This window comes from Parus major, chromosome Z, assembly GCF_001522545.3.
Source record: "Parus major isolate Abel chromosome Z, Parus_major1.1, whole genome shotgun sequence".
NCBI lineage: Eukaryota > Metazoa > Chordata > Aves > Passeriformes > Paridae > Parus > Parus major.
The window spans coordinates 1,489,379-1,514,795 of record NC_031799.1 but is presented as its reverse complement, the minus strand read 5'-3'; the positions used below and the strand labels follow the sequence as shown (position 1 = coordinate 1,514,795).

Sequence of the window (25,417 nt, the reverse complement as noted above, 5' to 3'; positions counted from 1 at the left end):
ATTAAAACAATCTTTAGGGACACAAAACAACCTTGCAGGTGTTGTTTTGTGTTCCTTGTTTTCCTTGCAGGAGAAAGTCAGGGGGGTGGTGAACCACTGACCAATGATGGTAATGTAGCAGTTTACTAACTAATGAGAGTTTCTTTTCTGTACTTTCCACGTATCTGTCTATAAAGCAGGCCTGCTAGCAATAAACTAAAGGATCCTCTTGTTCTGACTCCCTGAGAGTCTGTGTCGTTCTTTTCCGGCCGTTCCCAATCGGAACGACAACAGGGCTTCTCAGCACCACTGTAGTTTTTTCTTACTAATGAATACTTGGCTAGCACTTCGGAGATCGAAAATTTCATGTGCAAAGGTGTGCATCAAGGATAATATTACTATAATGAAAAAAAAAAGTCCTCTCAACACTGGATTGAATAATCCAAGGCAGTTGGCTGAAACAGTGTCAAAACACAGGTAGAATTATAGAATCATATGGGTTGGAAGGGACCTTAAAGGTCATCTTGTTCCAATCCCCTGCCATGCTCATCTGGGCATAAAATCCATGGACAAACCTCCTGGAGGAAAGAAAAGCTGCAGGACATGATGGGAGAATAGTGGTATGTCCTACAGGAGCTCTCCCAACAGCTTTTCTTAGCAGAGTAATTCTGCTTTAAAAGCCAGCAGGGTGAGAGTTTTTATCAAAGACAGTCATTTCACTTTGTTTTTGTTAATTCCTCACTGATACAGTCTGAAAAATACGGGTCTTCTGAGGAGAAGTTATTTTTTTGTACATTGCAAGATTTATACCAAACCTTTGGCACAGCTGGCTCAAGGTTTTGCAATAGATAAAAAATATGGAATAGGGAAAATAACCCCGAGGAAATCTGAACTCTAAAAGGTGCAGGAATTTACTTGATCAGTAATAATAATAAAAAAAAAGGTGTAGCGATTTATTTTTTTTTTTGCTATTAATTACCAGGGCCTTATCCTGCTTGCCATAACCAGCTCAGATAAAACTTATTGATCTTTACCTTAACACTTTGAAGAAACATTTTCTAGAAGAGATGCCTTTTTTATAATCATCTAGGTATTTATTCATCAGTGTGATCAATCTCAAAAGCAGTAAATGCTCAAATAGGCTGCCTGCTTCAAATAACTTATTCATGACTCACAAGGCCAAGTTGGATGTGGCTTGGAACAACCTGAACTAGTGAAAAATGTCCCTGCCCGTGGCAGGGGGTAGAACTGCATGAGTTTCAAGATCCCTTTCAACCAAAAACGTTCAAGAATTGTGCGGATTGCACTTTCCATTTTAGAGCAAGGTCAGCAAAAGGTAGAGAGGGTCTTTGAGGGCGGTGGCTTGAAGGCACATAAAATTTTGTTCCTGAGAGAAGGTCTGTTCCCCATTTCCTGGAATAAGGGAAAGCACATTATCTTCATGTTTTTCTAGGTGCACTCTTTCACCAACATAAATAGCTGTGCTAAAGTATCTCAGAAGTAAACAATGCAAGCCCTAGGTCCTGGAGAAGCAGCACCACATCTCGAGGACAGAGCCCACCTGAGAGGTGTTGTGGGCAGTTCACGGGAACACAGCACTGTGGGGTAAAAAGTGGCACTGCCAATGCATTTGGAAATTCAAATCACAGCTCAGTGTGTAGCCTGTGCTGTGGGTTTTGCCATTCTCAGAGGATTTTGCTGTCCAGAAGGCTGAAACTGAGGCTGGTGAGACTGCTATTACCTTTTGCCTCTCTTGTGACAGCAGCTGTAGAGGCGACACTTGGTCACTTACGCAGGTTTCTTCAAGGTGTTGACAAGCTGCACGTCATGTGTCAGAAAAGCTGAGTGTTTATTTTCCACACCAACAAGTCATTCACTTTGTGCTAAGGGCAGCAGCAGTGTGAGCAAATCAGCTGTGCCTGGGACCATTCCCGCCTGGCACTGGGGAGCTGCAGCCACACCCCGGCACTGTCACCTTCCAGCAGAGGGTGGCCACCGCCAAACTGCCTTCAGGGGAGGCTGCAGGTCTGGGGTGACTCCCCAGCCATGCTGGAAAGGGCTCCCCAGTGGGCTCAAACACAACCCTGCCAAGGCCACTGCGATGAGCTAGCTGAGTTCAAGTCGATTTGTGTGGACACAGGGTAGGTGTGATGGAGATACACCCACACCAGCTACTGGGAAAATCTTACAGTATCCTTTTCTTAAACTTTTATTTGTGATGCCAGCTGGTGGAAAGGTTGAATTGGTGAAACACAACAGTGTTTAATGGGATCCTTTTCACTTTAATGTGTACAAGCTTTGGTACAAGAGGAAAGCAAACAAAAAAGCGACTGGTGATAAGAAGCTTCCCTGGATATTTATCCAAGTGATTTGTTTAGGTGGAGGCCTCTCCTTATTTGTTTTCTAGAATCACGTTCCTGACCTTTATCAGCATGAGGAATTATTTTTTAATTCAAAACACCTCATTCATGCTTAGTTCTGTGATATATGTTCCATCACAGCCTTTGCCATTGTGGTCTGTGAATCAGCTACAAACCAGGTAAATGGTGCTTCCATTTCCTGAGTGGGCATAAATAACCAAGTGGAAATTGGACATTTTGAGTTTGAGTGTTCAATTTGAAGCGTATTTGTTGCTTATTCAATCTGTCATTGGTGTGAGCTGTGCATTTAATGCACAGTTCCACAACTCCACCAGCACACACGGCTGTGCCCTGGGAAGTCCCTGGGGAACACGACGGTCTGAACACTGCTGAGCTGGGAGTAGAAAACAAATAAATCTGCTTTAGGTGCTTTGTGTCTGCTCCTGGGCCTGAAGAGGCTGGTTCTCAAATGGTGAGGGACAGAGGGGTTTGCTCTGCACGCCTGACCACATCCAGGAGCTCTGGCACTCAGAAGCCATTAGGGCGGTAATTTCTTATTGAGCAATGGGATTACTTTATGTCTGGGCAAAATTTTTGATCTATAGTGGTAAGAAGATTTTTACCACCACCCTGCAGCTGGGTTCATTCATCACAGAAAGCAGCACAGTGTCACTCTGTGCAACAATCTATAGAGTATCCTGTATCCTGAGTATTCTGTGCAGCTAGTTCTGCATCTCATAAAGGATACACCTGATTGGGAAAAGGTACATGAAGACTACAGAGCTATGGGGCTGCTCATGTTGGAGGGATGACTGCAACTTAATCTGGAAAAATGACAGCCAAAAAGGCTTGGTAGATGCCTATGCAATCATGTCAGACATGGAGAAAGTGGACAGGCATGGCCAGTAGTCAACAGGCAATTTTTCTCATCCAGTACAAGAAGCCCAGGGCATAAAATGAGGCTAAATTTGGCAGCTCCAATCATCAGAAGCAGTTTTTCTGGTTTTCCCCCCACAAGCTGTATTTAAACTGTGGAGTTTATTGCCACAAGATGCTGTAATCTGCTAAAAGCGTGCCTAGGTCTTAAAAAGGCACTGGTTGTGTCCATGGAATTAAAAAATCCATTGAGGGTTATTAAAAGCAAGACATTGAGTCTAGGTCAGAAAACCCATAAGCAGTAAATCATTAGTAGCTAAAACAATATTCTGGGAACATATCTCTAATTGCTGGTGTGCTTTCACAAAGTATCTGATTTCTTCTATTACTGGGAACACGCTACTGGTACAGGTGAAATTTTGGTCTGACCTGGCCCAGCTTTTCTGGTGGTTTTTCTGGCTTTTTTTCCCACACCACAAAAGCCATAATTCTGCTGGTTCAGTGAGTCTTGTCAGCTCACCTAACACCAGAGAAAATTGTGCAGGGTAGGGCATGAAAACAGGCTGTGCCCTTCCTCCCCTGCCTCCCAGCTCCGCCAGCTGCTCCAAGGAACTGTAAAACCAGGTGATTTAATCTCACAGGAGTTTGCTGGGAATGAGGGGAATATTGAGGAGCTGGGAATGAGGGGAATATTGAGAAAGAAACTCTGCTAGGTATGGCTGAAACCACTTTTGGTTGCTGGTGGTGCTGTACTGCTGTGGGAGATCCTTTGTGTTTGGGACCGAGACCTTTATCAAGGAGATGGATTCACTCAGAAAAGCCCTGAAAATCAGGGTGCTGCAGGACACCACAGAAAGACCTGGGAGAATGCAGCCTCCAAAATCAACTGACTGCCTTTATTTCTGCGGATCCACAAGGCATGTCCTGAAACTGTACTAAATCTACTTCTTCTGACTGTTTTGAAGATAACCAGAGGCAGAAATTTACACCATGAAAGTCTTCAGCATATTATTTGTGAATTAAAATACTTCTAAAAATGTATTCTTGGGGATATTTGTGTTCTTCAGTGGACTAAGCATGGCATTAAATTACAGGGAAGCTCAACTATTATCTCATACTTTTCTTTTTTTTTTATTATAGACTTTTTATCCACATGAATGATAAAGAAACTACAACAGAGTTAAATACCTTTTTTGATAACAGTGATTATATTCTTAATTACACTCAATATTAAATTGTAAAATATTTCCAGAGGAGTACAATCGTAATTCATACAGCAGGCAAAATACCAGAGGGGGAAAGGGATGAGGGAGAAGGGTGTGAGAATCTCCAGACTGCTTTTAAAAAGCACTGTGTATGGCTAACGCTGCTCTATCCATCCATCCATCCGTCCACCCGTCCGTCCAAACGTGGTTCTGGCCCATCTGGTGAGATGTTCATTTCCTCCCATAAAACAATCACTATTCCAAAGCAAAAGGTGAACTGGCAGATGTTGTCAGTGCCTGTGGCATTGAAAGGACCAGCAGTTCCTTTCACAGCTTATCTGCACGATTCAAAAGCATTTTCTTTTTTTTCTATCAAGCTCAATAGTCCTTCTAAAAACACAAAGACTTAAACTTTGGTACCACCAAAAAAAAAAAAAAATATATCAAGGACAGGCATTTTTTTTTTGTTGTTTTGTGTTTACTAATAAATGGCTGCTACATTCTATTTGACATGGTTGTCCATGATACTATGAGGTCACTTGTCCTTAGGTTCAGAGGAACCTGATTTTTTTTTTATTTAGATCCCCAAACACTTCCATTTCACAGTCTATATACAAGTCAGGTTTCTGACTGGGTTATAACTTATAAGGTAACAGCTGCAAAAGCTCCTGTGCTTCTGGGAACGAAAAAAAAAAAGAAAGAGAGGGAGAAAAAAAGAGAGAGAGAAAGTGTTATCAACATTAAGCCAAAGTTTGAGACAGTCACAGAATTATAACATTTATTTACAGCCCTTGAGAAAGGGACACTTGTAGGTCACCTGCTCTAGCAGCATCCCCTGAGATTTTGGCAGTATCTGTGGGGCAATGTGGAAATACTCGCAATAAAGAGGAAGTGCAGACTTCAGCTGACTGCAGTGCCAGTAAACACAGCCAGATGTGCTGTGGGAAGGAGCAGAGGGCTCAGCGAGGGCAGCTGAGGGGCACAGGGCAGGAACTGAGGGGCTGCAAAGCAGAGTCACCAGCCCCAGCTGCATGGGCGGGGATGTGCCAACACGTTTCCTCCTGAGGAGACTTCTCCTCCTTGGCACATCGAGGACGTGAAACTGCTTCTGGACACAGCCGAGCTGCGGTTCTCCGCCCGGCTGGCTCAGCTCAGCAGCTAAGTTAACAACTAATCTCTTCCAAAGATGCAGGGATGCTCAGAGGAATCCCCGCTGTCTGCGGGGACAGCAGCAGCGTGAGGAGCGCATCCATCCTTCACGCTCTGGCCAAACAGGCACGGAATGCTCGCTGCTGGGATGCCAGCACCGTCCTGGCAGGCTCTGGGAGCCGAGGGAAGCCCGGAGATGGGAACAAACTCTCCGTCTCCTCCGATGCTGCCATCCTCAGGCAGGCTTTTATCGCGCACGGAGCGCTGCGGACACGGCGCCGGGGCAGGAGCTGCTGCTCCTGGTCTGGGGAGGCTTGCTGCTTTATTCGGGGTATTGGTGCCGCTGAATTTATTTCAAATCTGCGCTCAGATTGCTGCGGGCTTGACTGGAAAACGCTGGCGGCCAGTAAGAAAGTGTGCACAAGAGGGCAAAAGAGACCAGCTCGGTGCTTAGAGTTGTCTTAGAGGGCAGAGCTCAGGGCCACAGTGGTTTTCTGGTTACTCTGTACTTACTCCTACTGGTTTTGAGTATCTGCTTCTTCTACAGCTCAGGAAAACCTCCACATCTCTACTATCAAGCCCCTCTCAGATGTCCCAGACTCTCTTAAATAACTCTATTTTGTGCATTAGTGAGATCTCTGTGTACGAGTAGCTTTTACGTTTCCAATCCCCCTACTTCTCCTTGGGGATTTTTTTAGTGAATCCACAAGCCAGATTTTGTGGCATAACACAGAAGCAAGGCTACCAGATTTCGGAATCTGTCTCCAATCCCTAATCTTCTTGTTTTACCAGGAAAAAACCAAGAGAATGTCATTTAAATGTTAAGACTTCAGCACCCAAAACGGGGATCTCCCACTGATGATGGAGGTGGTGTTTCTACTAAATGAACACTTCCAAAACACAGTCCTGAAAAATGTAGTGTTTGGTTTAGGAAGGGCCTGTGCATGGGCAGCAGTATAATTATCTTCTGTAGGACACCAAACTACAGAACCACAGTCAGTGGGGTTCTGTGAGACCCACAAAATTGTGCTGATGTGCTGCTGCTTTTTCCTGGAGCTAGAGGAGTTCCATTAAGGGCAGAAAAACTCCTCCCTACCTGGAGCAGTAGTGTGAAGATTTTTTTGCACCCTGAATGCCAAGATATTTCCCTCCTTCCACTGAAGGTACATTGGCCCTGGTGACACTCTTCAGTGTCAGGAAAAGCAATTGCTCAGGCAGTTAGAGCTGTGGAATGGTTCAGGTTGACAAGAACCTTCAAGATCCTCTTATCCTACCCCTGCCATGGGCAGGGACACCTTTCACTATTCCCTTGAGGGTGCTCATCCAATCTGGCCCTGGACTCTTCCAGGGTTGGGACACCCACAGCTGCTCTGGGCACCCTCTGCCAGGGCCTCCCTACTCTCACAGGGAAGAATTTCTTCCTAATATTTAATAAAGATACTCTCTTTCAGTTTGAAGCCATCACCCTTTGTCCTGTCACTGCAGGACCCATGGGTCAGCTCCCAGCAGCACCTCCCACCCCAGAGAAGCCTCGTAATTCGTGCCAGATGTAATTTATCAGCTTTAGACTCTTGCACAACACCTGCACAGGGAGGGCTCTGGGACCAGAACCAGCCACATCAAACAACAGAATGATCCTCTTAATTCTTGCAATGGCTGCAAAGGAACACAGGCAGCCAGGTCAAGTGGAGTGAAGTCTCTTTCTCACGAGCTCACCTTTAGCTTTTGCTGAGGTGTGCACCGAGCTTTTCTTTCCTGATCAAGCTTGCTGCATAGGGAATCTGGAATGACACAGAAACAGAGACACCGCTCAAGCCAAGGTTTGGCTAACAAAACACCCAAGCTGGAAATCCCTGTAAATGAAAGGTTTTGTTTTCCTTCCTGAAAATGGGGAGGAACTGTAGGACATCTTAACATCTTAAATACAAAGGTTCAACTCTTTATGGAACTGCAGGGGGGTTGAAGCAGACATAAAAATGGTCAGAATTAAAACAACAGATAGCATCTTAAAATTCAGTGTAAAAGACGCATTCTGATGCTTTGTTTATGTCAGAGGCTGACAAAGGGTAAAGCCACCTGTGAGATCATAAAAAATCAGCTGTCTGTGACAGATCAGGCAATGCACACTGATCCCTGCACAGCCAAAATACAGCAGGCTGGGAGCATGAGAATTCGTGTATTTATATCCCCGTAATTAGGAAATTCATAATAGTTATCTCCAACTTGCACCAATCTGAAGGGAAGCCACTGAAGTGGAACAAATAATTAAAGAAAAACAGAGAACATGGGCATACTAGGGAACACAGTTATATTTAGAAACAAAGTGGGATGATGTGCCCATTGGCCGCTGGGAATACATTACAGGGCTGCTCTTCTCCAGTGCTGGGCCTTTAGAATGCAACAAAACTAAATTGCTCTGAGATTTCCCCATAGCTGGGAATCCAGCTAAGTGGCTACAAACTCTTTGATGATAATTTTTGGAGGGACTGCTGGAGGAATTCAGGCTGGGAGATCAAGAAGTTCTGTGTCCCTGCACTCCAAAGTGCTGCTGCATGCCGAGCTGACCTGCTTCTGCTGCCAGAATATGCTCACAAACAATGTGAAGTATGTTACTGCAAGATGAAAATTACGTTAGCTGAAGTCAGGATCAAAATTAACCTGCACAAACAGCAGAAGGAGCAGATGGGCAAATGCAGAGAGTTCAAGCAACCTGCCCCACACACCTAAAATTTGTGTGAATTTGCACACAGTGGATTTGCATCCGTATCCACTGACCCCACACATTCCTAAAACAGGGATGTCCCTGTTTTGATTTTAAACACGTTGTGCCCACAGAGAATGTTTATGTGAATTGTGCCCAGCATGCCTCTGGGCTGGGGTAAAGCATCGTGCCTGCGAAGACACTGAGAGACTTATCCATCCCTGCCTACCTTAGTAAGAGGAGAAGAGGAGGGAAGGATCAGGATGAGAGGGAAGAAAAGGGCTTTTGAAGCTTGAGAGCTAACTGTTTCATTTCTTGGGAAAGGAGGTCAATCAGACTGAAAGCAGCAGCACCAGGAAGGAGCAGTGTCTGTGGCTGAATGAAAGCAGAAGCCTTTCACAGGGGCACGCTGCTTCCCCCCTACACAGCCCTGGAAAAGGGGAAATGTGTGTGCATAGGCCACTGATGACCAGAAAAGATCAAGATTCCAGATGTTTTGTCTGACTACTCTTACAATCCCTTCCCTTGACAGAAGATAGGAGGTATCAGGCAGCTTTTAGCCAGATCCCCCCTAAGAAACAGAGCTGTCCCCTCCACTACGTCCCCAAACACAGCTGCCTTCAGGACACAGTGCTTGCAAAGGCTGCAAAACTCCCTCCCAAGCTGCAGCAGGGAAGGGGGTGCAGAGAGGCTGCTTCCCTGGTCACCCGTGGCCGTGGCTGGGATGCAAAAGGGAGCCACAAACAAACGGCACACAAAAACCAGCACATTCCAACTGGGACCTGTGGTGCCTCGCCAGCTGATTCCTGCCGCTCTCCCACTCACGAAGGCCAACTTGGGTTTGCATGGCCACAAATTATATAGGACATCTCCCAAGCTGTACTGACCTAGATAATACAATGGGGTACATTCTGTCAGAAATTAACTGTTCTTAATCCACTTCTCTGCTATATTTGGCACACCGGCGTCTTTCTAATGCGTGTTGTTTTAACTGATCTCCTGGTAATAGATGAGAGTGGGAGAGGTGGGTGTTCAACAGGGAAATGACTACTTTCTCCATGAGTTAAATCACCAACAATGTCATCTTCTATTTATCTCATTGTCAGAGCATTCAGTAATTCCAATGCCGTGGTGGAATAGGCTTTAGGGCTCTTCATGGCAAAAGAGTCCCTCTCTGTGCATCCATGGGGGTGCTGAGATGAGGGCAGGATCAGTACCCAAAGGGGCACAGAGATGCAAAGGGTGGCCCTTTGCAAAGGGTGTGCAGAAATAACAAAAGGGAAAGCAGTTTGGTTTCAAGCAGCAAAAATACATTTTCTCATGACCGAGTGCACATTAGTAGGAAATACAATGAAGAGCAGATCTGAAGAGAAACTCCAAGAAAATTGCAATATGGACACTGAATACTTTTTCCTACAGGCTGACTCCAGTTTAGTCCTGGTACCCATTAGGAACTGGAGCACAGTCCTGTGTGCATTCCCTGTTTATTCCACCTGGAAGGAACACAGTCAGCAAGCCCAGAGCCTGCTCCACGGCTCAAACCAAAGCACAGATAAGGGACAGGGCTGGGGAGTAATTTCTGAAGTTCCTGTCTGACCCCTGTTATACACACTCAGATATCAAAGAACCTCCAGCACACCATCCCCTTTCAGGGGTTTGGCCTCTGCATCCCATCTCTGGTGAGGTACACGATGATGCATCGTGTTGCCTAGAAATATTTAAAATATTTAAAAATATTTAGCACTCATGCAGTAGCAGAGGTTGGCTCCCTGTACATCCACAGCCATTTTTGATCAGAATTTCTGCAGATTCTAATGGAAGGGAAGCTTTCTGCTTAAATTTCTACATGGCATCCTTTCCTTTAACATTTTAATTCACTGGAGAAAGAGGCACAGCTCTATCCTATCAACCTAAGGCATATCCACAGGTGTTGTCAAGATGTAAGTTTTGCTCACCTGTCTTGGGGGAGGAAAAAAAAAAAAGCCAACAGCAGAATATAAGACTCTGGTGAAAACATCTCACTTTCCTGTACACAATTAGGGATGAGCCTTTTGAGGACACAGGACACAGAGTTCCAGAAATGTTCTTTTACCTGTCATTATGTGTGTGCCTGTGAGCAGGCACTTCAGCACAAGATGCCACTCAAGAAATCCGAGAGCCATTCTGCTGAACAGCTGTTTGTATTCTTGCCAAGGTCAATCATCTGAGCTGCACCACTTCAGGCCGAGCACGGAAATCACAAATGGCACTGAAGCACTGCTATTTCCCATTCCCTGTTTTTGAGAACAGAGGCAGGCACACGGAGACCAACATCTCCACACACAGAAATGTGGGTGCTTCTTGTTTGGCTAATGAATACATTAGCGGTACAAAAGCATCGGCTTTCTGTAAACAATTTAAGCTAGGAATTCGAACTACTAGTGCTCTTCTGAATTACAGTGTGACCCAGAGGAACAGGCTCTCATGCCTCTGAAGATTTACCAACATTAACTACATGGTAGATGTTTTTTTTTCTTCTTTTAAACATTCCTTGTCAATCTTTAAGGATGAGGGTGAAAGATGATGCAGAGATGGAAATAAGTTTTGCAGAGAGATAGTTCCTGATTTATTTTATTGCCTGACTCTGAAGAACAGAGTTGATTTAAAGGAGCACTGAGAGCAGAAAGCCATAAAACACAGAGCAGTTCCAGATGGATCCAGTTCTGAGCTCTGAACATTATTATCAGCCCAAAGTGAGGCTGGTAGGGAGAAGTCAGATCACAGGAGCATAACCTAATTAAAATACCCCAAACAAAACCAAACCATCATTTTTCACCTAATCTGAAAAGACAAAAGCCTGGCTGAGTGTTTCACCTTTCTAACACACCTCAAAAACCTATCACACTTTACCCAAATGTAAAATTAGTGGCACTGATCATCACCCAATGATCTAAACCACAGTGGGTGACGAGAACCCCCTGAGCTTTTCCTGATGGACTGGTCACCGCTGAGGTCAACACTTCCTGAAAACCCACAAACTACTTGTAAGGCACCTCTGAGAGAAAATTAAGAAAAGCTCCTCAGTTTCTAAGAGGCTTAAATTTCCTGCTTGGTGTTCTACTTCCCCATGGCCATGTTTGAGAGGGGTTCATGAAAACATTCAAGGATGAAAATCATCATGCTGGTAATGCTGCTTCTGATATTTTTCTCTCCCCAGGCAGCTAGGAAGAAAGCTCATGCTTTTACGATTTTTTCCACTTACACAGTTGCTCAGAAGACAATACCAGACAGATGCAGAGTCTCAGGCAGGAGAAGACTTGATAATTGCTTACAGTGCTGGTCTGTCCCAGCAGAAGAGTTCCGGTTTCATTGGACAGGAACCAAAAACTCTAAAGGCAGGTGAGCCCTCCTAAGCCTGTACCATGTGTGTCACATCAGAATTTCCCCCATCCTGCTGGGCAGCAGCTCCTCCTCACTGGCCCTTTCTGTACAATTCAGTAACAAAAGCCACACGATCCTCAGAATCTTTTAGGTTCAAAAAGATCTCTAGGATCATTGAGTCCAACCATTCCCCCAGCACTAATCCATGCCACCAGGTGCCCAGCTCACCCATGTCCCCAGGAGCCACATCCACATGGCCTCTAAACCCCTCCAGGGAAGGTGACTCCACTTCTGCCCTGAACAGCTGACCTCAGTGCTTGACAGTGAAGAAATTTTTCTTAATCCACTTTAAATCTCCCCTGGCATAACAGGATCCTTATGAAAAATCCATATTTTATATATGATCTCCACGAACCCGCCCTGTATTCAGCCAATTTGGGAGACAGCACTTTGCAAGAGGAGGAAGAGAAAAATGCATTCAGGGGTCTAAAATACATTTTCTTGTTAAGTGGTGGTTTCTTAGCACTTGGTGGTGAACCTGGCACAAACAGGTTGGAAAACTTCCTGGTAGCTGCTCCAGACACTCTGAAAACTCTGAAAACTGAAACACAGGAAGTTCCACGTGGAGATCAGGAAGAAATTCCTTCCTGGAGCAGTGGAGAGGCTGCGGAGCATTCCTCACCAGAGGTGCTCAAAACCTGCCTGGAATACTGTTCTGAGCAATGTGCTCTGGGCGACTCCACTCGAGCAGGGAGCTTGGGCTAGATGACCTCCAGTGGCCACTTGCAGCCTCACTGAATGACATTCTCACCGAAACCAGTGGCCACACAACATCCTGCTGCTCCAGCAACCTCCTAATCCAGGCTGCCTGCGAGGAGCCCAGCATCCGCCGGTGAAGGTGTAAGAGAGCAGGACTCGCCCTGTTTTTCCAGTGGCCTGAGGAAACTCCCGGCTTCCAGGAGGCCACGAAATCCTATAATTTTTCCACTGGGACGCGATGGGAGCGGCAGCAGCAGGGCAGGGCGGGGACGCAGCCGCGCCTGGACCGAAGCGCTGAGCTGCAGTGGCGACCGGCGGCCGGCAGAGGGAACCCGCGGGCCGCGCTGCAACCGAGCGCTCCCAAAACCGGGAGGAATCTCCCCAAAAAAAACCCGCAACGGGACAAAAAACCGGCATGGCCAGCGTTCACCGCGCTCAGGGCATGAGATTCACGTCCTGCTGCAGTGGGTGTTGGCGCTGGAAAGTTTTCATATTTGGTCGATTTTTTTTTTTCGTGATTACGTTCATTTTGCATTCCAGACATTTCCCAAACAGCAAAAACGCTGGGTCAATTTATTGTAAAGTCTGATTACTCAGTTTAGGGTGAGTGCAACGATCGCTCTGCCAAAACCTGCCCCTGGTACCCAGAGTTGCAGGGGATCAGGGAATCACAAAATCATTCAGGTTGGAAAAGCCCTGCAAGATATTAAAATCCAATCATTTTCTCCAAACTGCCCAGCCCACTCTAACCCATGTGCCCAAGTGCCATCCACATGGCTCTTAAATCTTTCCAGGGATATTCAGGAAAGATTAATGCAAGTTGTATATCTTCAGCAGTGAGAAGAGAAAAAAACAAAACACCTGATTCCAGGCATCTATATTGTTCATAGAACAATTTTTAAAAGCAATTAAGCCAAGTTCTGTGGCTAGTTAAATCAGTAAACTTTGAATTCAGTGCCACAAAGGCATACACCTATGAGGTCTAAGTAAAACTATGATTTCAGTATGTATGAAACACTTCTGCTTTTCTCTTTGTACTTCTGTGTTAACAAGAAAATTAGGTTAAAGCTCTTAGGTTGAAGTAGTAGTGCAGCACATCAGGTACAAAAAAAAAAAAAAAAAAAAAGCCAACTTCCCCAATTAAAAACAAAACAACAACAGCAATTAAACAAAAAATCAAAAGCAGACACACTTTTTGTCCATTCTGCTTCAATTCATCCATGCAATAACCCTGGAAGGCCGAAGTAGTTCTATTATTACCACATTCAGTTAATTAATCTTAATTCTAGATAAAAACATACAAGATATATTCCCATGAATGAATTAAAGCAACTGCTGGGATTATCACCTCAAAAGTGCTGACTCCATTCCAGTTATCAGCCAAGACATCTCTGAAGATTTCTGCACCCATCTTAAGCAATCAGATGGGTTATTTCCAGCAGTTTCTCAGTTTTTCATACAAACATCTTTTTAGCAATCTCATTGATCACAACCTACCCCACAAATATGAGCATGAAGGCTTACTGGTGATTGAACAACATTTCTATTACTAACAATTAAACTCAGGCATCTGTAGGGAGTGAAGAGGTCCTGAGTTGTTGGTGCAACACATTAAATGTTGAAACAATTCTCTGTAAGTTCATTCAGACAGCTCTGTTTAATGATTAAATTACTCTTAGTCTGTTCCATAGCACACATCAGTAAGTGAAAAGGCTGTGAATTACTTGATCATATTGTTATTCCTGCCTAAGAAAATCAGGTAAGCCACCACATCTGGCTTGCTGGAGACCTGGGATACTCGGTTCCAGAAACAACTTCACGACTGGAGCACAAGGTGAATGGCAGAGGTGATCTGTTCTCTCCCTGGGAGGCAGAGTTAGCTAGCTCCAAGTTCAGCTGACACCAGAGATAAAGACTGGGCTGGGCCCATTAACTTTGTGCTTAGAAGTGCTCTAGAGCAGGAAATCCAACTGGTCACCTGCTTCAAGTCCAAAGCAGCAGGGGAAGTGCTTTTCAGGGTGGCATCCTAATTAGAATTTTTTGTGACAACAAAACTCTCAGGTCAAGTCAAACTTCCCGCCTGACATCGGGTCACAAAGAGGGACACAGCAACAACCAGGCACATTGAAGGGAAAAAGTGGAGGCCAGCTGCAAAGAAAACCACCCAGAGATGTTCTGGACTTGAGTTTCCTCCACAAACAACCTCTTTCAAACACCCTCCATCTCTCATTGAAATCTCTGAAGTCAGCAGGAACGGGGCGCGTGGATGCTCGGCAGCTCTAAAAATAAGGCCAGTCCTAAATGCCTCTCAACATCAGGAGCACAAGTTTGACAATCCTGGCCTTCAGCTTTACTTTTATGTCCTAACCCATCAATTAGAAAATGACAGTAGCAGGAGGCTGGGCAATGCCTTCTCTGCACCAGGGTCCTGTGACAAGCAGAAGGAAAATTTCCACGGGGGAGCACGGGGCTGATTTGGGGAAGTGGGGATATTTGCCAAACTTTCCTCAAAAACAAAAACCCTGTTGAGCAACGTCAGACTGATCACAGAGAAAGCACCAGCAAAGCAAGCACTAGCTGACAGCCTCACCATGCCCTTGTAACCACACTGAGCACTACATGAGCGTGGAACAGCTTCCCATGCTCCAGCCCCTTTGCTTGCACTGGGTTGAGAACGTCAGCTTTTCAAAACAACACAGCTGGATGTGATGATCTAGAGCTGCACCAGCACACAGGCAAAATCCCTCTTGGTTTTAAAATAACAAGCAAGAGACCCAACAGTATTGTGTGCCTGTGCTAAGCTGTGTTTTGGCAACTTGATCCTTTACTGCTGAGTTAAGCACTTCTTCTAGTGTCTAAAACGAGAAAAAGACACATCCTAAGGTTTATTTTCTGGTGAGAGGCAGGGATTGAGCAGATTCCCTGCCGAGGGCTGAAATGCACCTCTCGGCAACTCACACGAGGTAGAAACATTTAACTGCTTAAAGTTTGCTGATTCACTCCCTGCTCCTCTCTGCAGAAGCACCTCTCCGTGTTGAGTCAACACATTTTGTTTAGTTGAAAACATGAAGACCCATCTGGTTACTGTAGGAAAGTAAATCTCCAGGTAATTAGGCTCCAAACCAGCTGAGAGCTGCGTGCTTACCTCTTGCTAAATATAAGGCAATAGGAGCTCGGTAATGGTGCATCTGCATGGCTCAGAAAGGGAAAATTTGAGGTGTGCACTTAAAAAACACAAAGCAGCAGATGAAGACATTTTTTGTCAGAGAAAGTAAACTTACGATTTGTAGCTGCTGCACCATTTCTTCTCTGTACGCCAGTTCCCGCTTCATCTGATCTTGAAAATTATCTGTATGAGAGGAAAATGTAGGTGCCAAATTAAAACAGAGACCACACGGCAGAATTTGCACAAATCAAGCTAAATCAAACCCATTCACTACTGGGGAACCACAAAGCATTATAAAAGTCTTCCACTCAATTAAAACATCTGCCTAACAAGTATGTATCTAATAGGAGACACCACTGACAACAGAAAAAAAAAGTGGAAAAATTAGATTTTCCCCCTCAGAAAATGCAGGATGCTAAGTTTGTGTTGCTAGCATTTATTCCCAGCTATTTTCCTGCACGGGCAAGGCTCTGCAGTCATCAGTCAAACTTTCTCAAGCCCTGAAGAGAAGAGCAAAAACTGCTCTTCTTTGCTTTGGCATAAATCTGTTGACATCAACAGCGATGTCCAACATGTGAGAGGAGAAAGCGTTCAAGGATGCAGGGTTTGATTTGTGGTTTGTAGCATTGTGCTGACGACTTTGAACAAAACTGAAGCTCCATAAAGGGTGACGTGGAATATGGAAGCAAAAAAGTCTTTGAAAGAGAGATCCTGGGCAGCTGGGTTACAGCACAGGCTGGCCTTCCTGCTCCAGTAGATCCTTCTTCCCTGATTTTCCTCCTAAATAACCTAAATAACCATTTCAGACAAAACTTCATTTGTTAGAAGATTAGCTGATGCTCTGTGGTCCCTAACATTCCTCTTGGTGGGTGGGAAAAAGAGAAACATAAACAAAACTATTGACAAGTACCAAATAATTCAAAGAGCTGCCTGATGGAGGTCAGGGTGCAAGGATGGGCTGCTAAATGGAAGAGGAAAGAAAATTCACCCCAACCACTATCATTTTGATTCAAGTAACAAGCCTATCCTGGAAATAAAACAAGGGGGCAGAGCTCTGTCCTCCTCTCAAAAAAGAACTTTGTCCTCTCTGAACAATGAGATAAAATTGTTGTTTAAAAGAAAAGGGGTCAGGAAAAGAGCAATGAAACAGAGAAAGAGTGAGAAATTTTGGCAAACTGAAGCCCTCAGGACTCCAGCGCAACCAAATTGAAAAGGACATTGTGACACTATCTCAATGAAATTCTTCAGATTTCCAGTAAATTCCCATAGAACTTTTAAGCCTAATCCATCTACCCCAATTTGATCAGAAACATAAGCCAACAAAAACAAAGCAGATTTACAATTCCTCTTTTTCTATCCACACCCAAAAACCCCATGAAGTATAAAAAGGTAGCTGCCCCCTGTCCTGGTCACTAAAGGCTGAGAATTACAGAGGTCCTTCAGCTTCACTCTGAGCAGGCTTTAAGGAGAAATTTTGGGTTTTTTTCCTCAAGGCTTTCCTCCCAGCTGCCTCTTCATGGGCTCATCACATCTCCAAACAAACAGCTCAGGGATCTTGCTCAGCCCTGCACAGCAAATGTCCAAGCTCACCGAGGAAATGGGGTGTTAATGGTAGGGACAGCGTTTTTTTTCCGGCAGCATTTATCCGAGTCCAAACGCTCACAGACAAAGCCATAAGCAGCACCCAGGAGAAAAGGTATGAATATTTAAATAGCTTTCTTAACACAAAATTAAATACTTTAAGTACCCAGACTGTGTCTCTGCCATTTTATTGCCACATTGTTTAAAATGCAGACGGACAGAACGCGGAGCAGCCGACACAGAGCGTACAAACCAGAGCATCCAGGAGATCACACTGTCACCACCCAGAGATGCCTGTATTTTTATCAGGACAGCAAATACTTTGACTTTCTTCATGTGATCTGATTTTTTTTTATTATTTTTTAATTTTATTTTATTCAGTTGACCTCTGCACTGAGAGATCTTAAAGGCAAATTTCACCTGCAGCTTTCAAGCACAACAGCAATGCGAAAAATGCAGCAGAAGACAAGGTCTTGCTGTTTTATAAATTATCACAGTCCATGTTTCACACAGGTACAAGAAGCCACAGAGAAGACTGCAGCATAGCACCGCTAAGAGAGCTTGCAAATAAGCTCAGTTCTCATTTAACAGTGATTAAAATGAGAGGAGAACTCTGAAACCAAACACCATTTACTGCACAGCCCTGTTGTGAGTATGGCTTGATGCTAGGAAGATATAACACCCCAAACGTGCTCAGTTCCAAGTGGAGGACCCAAAAGAGGTGACTCTAGAATTAACTGCAGGTAACCTGACAGAAGCATTTTCCTGAGAGAAATAGTATTACCTTCTGCATCCCGCATGTTGCCTCCCAGCTGAAACACGGATGAGTTTTCAATGCAATTTAAATTTTACCTCTACTTTCTTTTAGCTGGGTCCCCAAAGACTTCTCTCCACGGCTCCTCCCTGCCCAAGACACCAATACCAATACCATTCTAACCTGGCACAAAGCAACAGCTCTGTCCAGCAGGAAGAGCCTGGAACAGCCCCCCTCTCTTGTGCTAGAACATGCACTGCACAAGAGGACAAAACAGCCTTAACATGGGTTTACACTGATTTCCTTTACGAAGACCCTTTTCTCTTGTTTTATTACATGTGGAGGAGGGGTGGGTTTTTTTGGTAAATCTAAATCTGTAAATAGGCTTTACGGTCACTTGTAGGTATGGTTTATAGCACATTATCTGTTTTCTATTTTAATCCTGAAGAAAATTGACCACTACTTTGTGGTACATTGAAACCACATATTTTTCAAGCCAGCATACAGCAGTCACCACTTCCTTGGTCGGCCGTACTTGTTCTTTTCTTTTATTTGAATTGTATTTCATGTGGTTTAACTGCAGTGTTTATTTACACGGCAAAGACAGAGATTAATTTTACTGTAGAAGAACAAAAGGATGAATAAGAGACTTGAGTGGCAAAAGTCCAAGATGCCATTTCACCAATACCACACAGCAGGGTTTTGATCTCCACGAATTATTTGAACATTACCTCACTCCCAAACCCAAGTAATAACTGGATTTATGCTGAAGGATGAGGTTATGCTCCTTTCATTAATATCTGTATCATGTCAAGTGACTCTTCTTTATTTATGGAGCTGTCTACATCTTTCAATATTTGGGCTAAAGACGGAGTCATTCCCAGAGTCCTCACACTGCCTTGCTTCTCTGAACTTACCCATCTGATGCTACAGAAAGGGGACAAGAATATTTTCTTTGAACAATAGGAAAATGCTGTCCGTGTTCCCACCTTTTCCAGTGGGATCATCCTGATCTAGGTGGGATTTCTCCTGGAAGAATCTTTCCGTCATTGCTCCAGTGTCATTTGAGAGACCCCAGCCAAGGGGGTCATTTTCCACATCCCTGTACAATCAGCCCAACCTTCCAGCAGCTTCACACAAACCCTGTTAAGTGTCCATTTCGTTTTATTTGAGATGTGCTGTGCTCATTCCACCGCCCTGGACAGCAGCACCCCGCAGAGCAGCCGTGGTGGAAGGGCCATCTCAAGCGGCCACTCTCAAAGGAAAAAATCCAAACAGGAATTTCTACTCCTTCAAAAGGCCAGATCAGTTCTCCAGCATCAGCTGGAACCTCCTGAGAATGGGTATTAAGAACCTCCTGAAAACGAGGATTAAGCATCTTGTCTTCAAAAGCCCCTGAGGTGTTGGCTAAGACACCAACCTCACCACACCCCACGAGGGCCCAGATGCGTTTCTGTCTCCTCACTGCACACAATGCTACCAAAACTGTAGACTGTACACCAAAACAAACACCCAGCTTTTTATTTTCCCTGTGAAAGACCTGCTTGGAGAGCTGGAAAGCCACAGCAGAAGCGTCAATGTAGAATCATGGCATGGTTTGGGTTGGAAAGGACCTTAAAAATCACCTCCTTCCAACCCTAGGGACACCTCCCACGATCCCAACTCGCTCCAAGCCCTGCCCAGCCTGGCCTCAGCAGAACTCAGCTCAAGATCATGGCAGCACATCTGACAGCCTCTCTCATTTTTATCAGCCTGGCAAGAACCAACCACACACACACACAACACCAAAGGCACGGATTTTGTGTCTTACTGAAGACTGGGAAAGACGCGTTTCCTTTCAACACCTGGAATTCCTGTTCCAGCCTCCTCCGTAGGTCGATCTGCTCAAACAGAACCTTCTGGAGTTCCTCTAACAAAGAGAAAGAGTGGTTTTGATAATCTGTATAAATAATTCTTGAAAGAACAGTTGCAGAGCAATTCATTACTCTAAGACAAAATATTTTAGCGCTTATTAAAAAAAAAAAAAAAGTGTTGCATAGACCCACCATAGATTTTGTGCAGAAAGCCATGAATATAAATCAATGTAATATATTATTTTAAAGTATTATATTACAGTGTCATGTATTGATTGATATATATGCATTAATCTCAATTATATCCACCCAAAGGTCCATATATTATTCATATGTTACTTGACAAGCTTAAAATATGGTGCAGAACGAAAGTGCCCCCTATTATCCTCATATTCTATTAAAACAAAGAGCAGTTTTATAATGTAAGAGGCCCTTATTTATTTTACCTTTCCCCATATTTTCCACATCCTTCTTCAGAGAATGAGGTGAATTGGTTTCTTGTGTGTGTTCTCCTTAAAAAAGAGAAAGAAAAAAAGTTATTGATTTACTGACAGGGCTTTTTGTCAGTGTCGTCCTTACAACATATCCACTTCAGAGAATCTGGAGAGGAAGAAAAAAGGGGCAAAAATATAAAGAAAGAGTAAGATTGAGCTTCATCTACAAATTTCTGGGTGTATAATAAAAATATTTGTCAATTATTATTTTCTCTATTTCAGTGAAGTATCCGCCTACAGCATTGAAGACAATAGCTGATGTCTCCTTGATACTCTTCTTGCTGAGCTGATTCCTCCTTTCCCTCTAAGCCCTCCTGAAGATACTTTTATCAGAGAATAACTGGGAGCAGGCAGAGAAAAGGGGAGATCTTCCTCTACAGCCTCATCTCGCCTCCTCTCAACGGGAAGCCCGTGCTCTCCATCTGGGCAGGACCCTGTTCCAAAATCCACAGGAAAAATGCCTTTTTGCCTCCATCAGCTTTTCAGCTTTATCATCTTCCGGAGCTCCATGGCATGGGTGTGTTGAAACTGGATATAATTTATATCCAGCTGAGATAAAATTGACATTAGTGGTATTTGCATCTAAAGGATACGGCTCCAGGGTCAGCCAATTGAGGGGCTCCTGTCTTAGGTTGCTCACATCAACTTTTAATCATATTGAAGTAGAGAATTCTCCATATAACAGAATTTTGCTATTTCCAGACACACACATGCTACTTCCTTCAGCCTTTTTTTGTCTACAAATTGAATTAAATTTAAAAAAAAAAATAAAATCACGAGTGGTGAAGTTCACCTGAATGAGTTTTACTTAAAAACTGGACCTTCTGACAAAAGGTGTTACTTTTATTATCCTCTGCAACTGCAAAATTTTTCCTGTGACTTCCGTGAAATGCTTTTATAAAAGCTATGAAAACCATTTTTAAAGGAGTAAAATACCACTTTAGCTGAAATTGATGGGAGATTTTCTGTTATTTACAGCTGAAGTAGAAATGGACTCTCAATAATTAAGAAAATATTTGGTAAATAACCAATTATTGAACTAATTGGTTTAATTCTTTTTTCAGTCCAGCCAGTAAATACACATCATTAACTCTACTGAAAAATAATCACAAGAGACACATATATAAATATATTCATGTGCTTATGTAGTTGGAAGAGAGGATCATGGAGAAAATATCTTGGGTTTTGATGTTTCTTATAGTTTTGCTTTTTTTAAAATAAAAAATCCACGGCACTGAATAGGTCATCACAACATACAACAGTTAAGTTAAAAATTATTGTGTCATCACAATAGGTTAATTTTAAATTTGAATTGGAAAGTCTTGTAATAGATGCAGTTAGAAATCTTTTCGCAAAACATTTGTTTCTGTTTTTAAAAATCGATTCAATCCTATATCCAGTAAACCTTGAAGTTATAGCATATGAAATCTATCCAACAGCTCTGCATTTTGGCATCTCCTCTCTCTTCATTCCTTAAAAAAAAGCTGAAAAGCAGCCACTCATTTAGGCACATACATTTACACAACTGGTATCTGGTGCCAGCAATTCCATTTTAAAAACTTGTTTATGTAACACGGCAATTAAAAAAAAAAATAAAAAAATCATTTTTGTGGGATATTTGGTGAAAACGAAGTATTTTCTGCAGGTAAATTGTCTCACCACAGTAGAAGATACAGCAGGTGTAAAAATATATCACCTTTTGGGCAGTGGTTTGAGGAGCCTCCACAATGTAAAATGGGTTTGTTGGTTTGGTTGTTTTGCTAGCTAACATAATTCTTTTTTAAACCGGATGGCCAGCAAAACAAAATATTTTGTCAGATAAATCAGGGCACACAAAATCAAAAGGGAAGAATTTAAGTTTAGGAAGGGTGAATTTGTCGAATTACAAATACTAGCATATTCCAAATCCCTTTCTCCCACTGAGGCGCCCTTTTATGTGTGTTTTATGTGCAATTTTGAGCGACAACAGGCTCACAGACAGAAGGTAACTGGATTTTTCAAGGAGAAGGAAGGGAAAGGGGGAGAGACCAGAGTGTGGTGACGATACAGCTCTTTCTCACTTGCTCGGTTGAGCTCCCAGGGCTGTGTGGTTGGGGGCTGCTGACTCGCTGGGACAGAAAGAACTGCATCAAAATGAAGATAAGGGCATGGAGCATGAAGAACAACCTCCCCAGCATCTGCAGCCTCCCTACTAAGCTACTGGAAAGGCCTATTAGAAAATCCTCCATGCTTGCACCTGAAATGAGTAAAGAATGGGAGTGGAAAAATGGAGGTATTTAAAGGCCAAAGACAGGATATACAGTTTTAAAGAATAATTGCATTTCTAAACTGCTTTCTGATGTTAAAAAAAGAATAAAAATCTCAACATTATTATTGTTAACAGCAGTTATAATCAGATGGGTTTCACCTCTCCTGTCCCCCTGAAAATGATAATCAGGAGCCTACTCTTCTCTGTTTTTCCATACTTCCCAGAGGCCTCATCACGCGTTGTGTACTGTTCTACCTTAATTGAAAGGGAGGAGGTATTGAATATTTAACCAGCTTCCCTTCTCTTAAATGTTAATTAAAAGCTAAATAGGTGTTTAAAAACAAACAAACAGAAAGCCCAAAGAATTTTAATCAGCCTAAGAAAAAATCGCTTCCCCTCCTAATAGCTCCACCATAACTCTCCTGGGCCTTGTCTGCACACAAACTTGCAGCATTTCGAGCAGCAGGACTGAAAGCTGTGCCACCCCTCTGTATGGACACAGAGATTTCCTTCAGGAAAGGCTGTTTCTGTTTGCTCAGAAAAATCAAACTCTGCCTCACCCATCTCTTGGATGGGGGAAAGAGGGTGAAATATTTGCAGGCCACTTAAACTGCTTCGGCGAAAGCTTTGGGTGCTTCTGTTCTTCCCCACAAGCTCAGGTGCACGGTGTTTTTCTGGAATGAAGGTACAATTGGCTTTCTCAGCCTGGAGTGTGAGCACCCACCCATGAAGTTCACCTCCAAACTGCTCAAAAATTGGCCCTGTGTAAAAGTGAGGTCCCAGGGTTGGACGCTGACACAACCTCGGCTCTTTCAGTGCTGCCATTTTATCAGCTTTACGTCCACTGGAGTGCTTAAGGTTTGAATTTTTAACATCTGAATTTTTAACGTCTCTGAACCTATCCTCATCAGAAGGAGAAATGCACTTTGCCTTCACTGTGAAAAAAAAGCCAGAACGAGCCAAACATAGCCAGGTTACCCCTTCACACTCTGCCACCTCCTGCAAGCCTTCCCCAGGAAGCTCTCAGAACGTTTTCCAAAAAGCAGCTAAAAAATTCCACGCTGTCCCAGACCACTCAGCCCCCTCAATGTGCTGGTTTGTCCAGCACAGGGCACGGGTGGTCTGGGAATATAATTCCATTCTCCTGGCTCCACACCCCGCGCCTGGTCCCCAACTTGTGCCCTCCACAACCCTGGAGGTTTCAGACCACGTCATGCAGAGCCATCTCCGCTTTCTCTGTGCCCACTTCTCCCTTCTCATTCCTGGGCAACCACTGTGCTTTGCAGAGCCCACCACATCTGCCAGAAGCTCTGCACCTCGCCCCTGATGCTGTGAAGACCACGGCACCCCTGGTCCATCATAACTTAACACCCACTGCTATCTCCAGCTGTACAGAAGCGCTGTCTGCAGACACAAAGACCGCAGCAAAAAGTTGCCGGTATCTTCTGGATATAAATGTATATAGATATATACATTTATATCCACTAAAACAAATATAGGCAGATGTGAACCAGCAGATTTTCAGTGCTCCAGAGGCTCCCTCTGCATCTGAAATTAATGACTCGCTCTAAGACACACAGAGTTTCTGCGTATGTCCTGGAGAAATTCAAAACTTACTGAAAATATTCATGCATCCTGCATATTCATGCCACTTTCAGGGGGGAATAATCAATAAGGTATTCAGGACTTGGCAAAATGTGTCTACTTTAGGAAACTCCATAAGCATTCTTTTAAATGTTTTTGTGTACCAGGGCCGATAAATGTCTTAAAAAATCTGGAGTCTCAAATGGCAATTTGCCCCCAAAAGTGATTTAAATTTAAAATAAACTAGTTCTTTTTTTATGCCCAGATAAATTCTCATTTGTAACATCCATTTAAAGTTTAAAACATGAACATCTGATTAGTAGTACTAACTGAAGTACTAACAGATAGAGAGGAAAAAAGAGTTTCAGGATTTCAGGCTAAACATTCAAAAATCTAGGCATGACCAATCTAAAATACTGAAATGTTTAAAAAGGATAAGGAATCTCTTGGCTTTTGGGCTGAACCTTATTCATACATGTGAGAACTATTTCATAATTTTATTTTAGAATCACAAAAGCAAGAAAATTTCAAATTCTTGGTTTGTTTTAAATGGACAGTAATACATTCACCAGATTCCAGAAGATGAGGCTTTAAAAAACAAGCAAAACACACCTAATATTAAGAAAAATGCAAAAAAATAAAGGAATTCAGCAATGATTCACCCTATCTTAATAATTATAAGAGAGTTCATGGGGTCCTTAGTAATAACAGATGAGAAACGAGAGAAATGAGAGAAATAAGTGTGCAGTCCTACAGTCTGCCTGCAGATTTGTCTGTTGTGCAGATCCATGTATTTATACACAATTTTATCTATTAATATGCAGTGCTGAATCCCACATCTGAAACTTCATCTTGTCAACTTTTAACTTCTTTGGGTTTTTTCGCAAACACCTTCCATAATAAAATTTAAAAATTTAAGTTCTGTATCCGATGCTTTCATCTTATCCCAATTAAGACTACACAACCAGTAGTCCAGTCAACTGTACAGTAAAAACTGGGCTGTTTTCAATCCTCTATAAAGTATTTTAAATCTACAGCAATTGCAGTATCTGCAGAGTTTCCCTGAAAATATATTTAAGAGTAAATGAAGAAAACCCGGCTCACCATTTCCAGCCTGAATTTTCCTGAAACTGCCCACCAAAGCGTCTTTTACAGATCAAAAAATAAAATCAGGGAAATTGCAGCAATATTTGAGACGCTGTTATAAAAACACCCAGTTTTTTAGGGCTCCCCTTTCTGATGAAAACACTTGAATAATTAGATTGGCTGAGGAGCAGCTTGCAGAACTCCTCTTTAAGAAACACTCAGCCTTATGTTCTCCTACCCTTCAACTCCCTCCGATGAAGGA

The 25,417-nt window shown here is 43.3% G+C and overlaps 1 protein-coding gene across 1 annotated transcript in view; it reads right to left on the bottom strand.

Moving 5' to 3' along the window:
* Positions 1 to 4,376: 4,376 nt before the first annotated feature.
* SKOR2 (SKI family transcriptional corepressor 2) overlaps positions 4,377 to 25,417 on the bottom strand; it is a 26,646-nt gene continuing 5,605 nt past the window's right edge. The window contains exons 5-9 of the mRNA XM_015652340.1: positions 20,190 to 20,255; positions 19,701 to 19,799; positions 15,671 to 15,738; positions 7,286 to 7,350; positions 4,377 to 5,096 (exon numbers count right to left, since the gene is read on the bottom strand). Coding sequence (XP_015507826.1) covers positions 7,288 to 7,350; positions 15,671 to 15,738; positions 19,701 to 19,799; positions 20,190 to 20,255 — 296 coding nt within the window. The 3' untranslated portion in view covers positions 4,377 to 5,096; positions 7,286 to 7,287. The remainder of the gene's footprint in view (positions 5,097 to 7,285; positions 7,351 to 15,670; positions 15,739 to 19,700; positions 19,800 to 20,189; positions 20,256 to 25,417) is intronic.